The 1,745-nt window shown below is 49.4% G+C and overlaps 1 protein-coding gene across 1 annotated transcript; it reads left to right on the top strand.

The window, feature by feature from the left end:
* Positions 1-91: 91 nt before the first annotated feature.
* On the top strand, positions 92-1,693 carry Pmar_PMAR002589 (hypothetical protein; the record flags this gene model as incomplete). The annotated part of the gene is made up of 11 exons (XM_002778578.1): positions 92-220; positions 266-360; positions 410-473; positions 520-585; positions 820-944; positions 996-1,044; positions 1,097-1,173; positions 1,225-1,309; positions 1,355-1,459; positions 1,505-1,610; positions 1,641-1,693. 11 exons carry the CDS (start codon positions 92-94, stop codon positions 1,691-1,693), a joined length of 954 nt encoding a protein of 317 aa, XP_002778624.1.
* Positions 1,694-1,745: the final 52 nt, after the last annotated feature.

Genomic DNA, 1,745 nt, shown 5'->3' with positions numbered 1-1,745 from the left:
CCGACTCGGCCCTCATAGCCGAGCTGAGCGAAGAGGCGTGATCTTCATCATGCAGCTCTGAGAGAGTGATCAAGTGAGTGAATGGAGTGGTATGGAAAAGTTGGCGTATCGCCGATTGCGAAGGTCCAACTACAAAGTCATTGAAGAGATTGGCAAGGGAGCCAGCGGTCGAGTGTATAAAGTTGACAATAAGATTGAGGGCGGCACTTTCGCGTTGAAGGTAAAGCGAGAGTCGATTCAACGAAAAGGGGAAGGGAAATTTCAGGTCGTGGAGAAGAATGATAAGATGAATGACGAGGAATCTATGGGGATAGAAATCGACTGTCTTAAACGAATGAAGCACGCAAATCTCGTCAACTTGTAACTCGTCGATGGTCGCTGCCATTTTGGAGACCTTCCCGATTATCAGGCATGAACTGTTCGAGACCAATCAGTGCATATGGCTGGTTATGGAGTACATGCATGGTGGACAAGTGAGGGAACACCGAGGCCGCCGCATCGTCTCTATGATGTGCTCAGATTGCCGATCTGTTCGCGGAGTCTGATCACTTTTCAGAGCAGCTCGCCGCTCGTGCGATAAAACAGGTATCGGCTTCCCGCAGTGTTGGAGGAATATATGTTCGCTTTCCTCAGCTGTGCTCGGGAGTTTCCTTCCCAATTGCAGAAATTTAGAAACAAATTCGGGTAGAGCGGTCAGAAACCAATGAGAATTTCCCTCAGAATTTTCATACTGTCACCAAACACATGTAGTTGACCTTGTGCATATTTCTTCGCACTGGCTCTCCACGAAGACCCCCTCGTCACACTGCCGTCGGTTAGGTTCTTTCTGGAGTGCATTACATCCACAGTATGGGCGTTGTCCATCGCGATTTGAAGTTAGAAAACTTGCTTTTATCTGAGAAGTCCCAGCAGGCACAGGTGAAGATCGCCGATTTTGGACTGAGGTGAGCCCCCCCCACCCCTCGGTCGGGCTTTGGTATCATCAATTATCCCAGTTACGTTCTCGGCAAGAAGTTTGAAGCACGGGACAGCATGAAATTGAAGGTTAGAGTTCAGCCGGATTGATTCAGTAGCCCTACTGTCCCCTCCTATTCAGAGCTGTACGGAAATACACGAACCTTTCTGTGGCACTCCTCTGTGTATGGCACCTGAGGTTGCGAGGAAGCGTGCTCAGTAAGAGATATACCCTCATTGGTGGCGGATCGTGTTAATTCGTTATCTTAGATATGGTCCTCAAGCCGACATGTGGAGTGTTGGTTGCGTCCTATATGAGCTGTTGAGTGGCCTCGAGCCTTTTGACGCCGATACTGTAGGCTCCGTCATTCGTGGTCGAGGTTGGACTTTCGTCGGTCAGGAGGAAGAGTTGTACGCGGCTATCCAAGATGCTCGTCCTTCCTTTACTGATCCCGAGTGGAAGGAGGCCACCAAGTCCGCAAAAGATCTCACCAAGAAGCTCCTGGTGAGAGACACATCTTAGTGTTGCTTTTATTGGCAATCTGGTCAGACAGCCGAGCCGACTAGGAGACTGAGTGCTCGTGAGGCTCTCGAACATGAATGGCTGCGTGGGGAGGCCTCAGACGATTATTTAGAGAGTAACGATAAGAAGGTGTGTGGTAGAGGACACTTGTCGTCGCTCGCAGGTGCTCATGCTAGCTTACGTAGAAGGAGTCTCATCAATGGTGTTATGGCATGAAGTGTATACAATCATAAGGGGGGTATTCCCCAGTATAAAGGTGTTCAATGTT

The sequence above is a fragment of the Perkinsus marinus genome (assembly GCF_000006405.1).
Source record: "Perkinsus marinus ATCC 50983 genomic scaffold scf_1104296948530, whole genome shotgun sequence".
Lineage (NCBI taxonomy): Eukaryota > Perkinsozoa > Perkinsida > Perkinsidae > Perkinsus > Perkinsus marinus.
The sequence above is the reverse complement of the archived record's forward strand: the minus strand, read 5'-3'. Positions and strand labels throughout refer to the sequence as shown.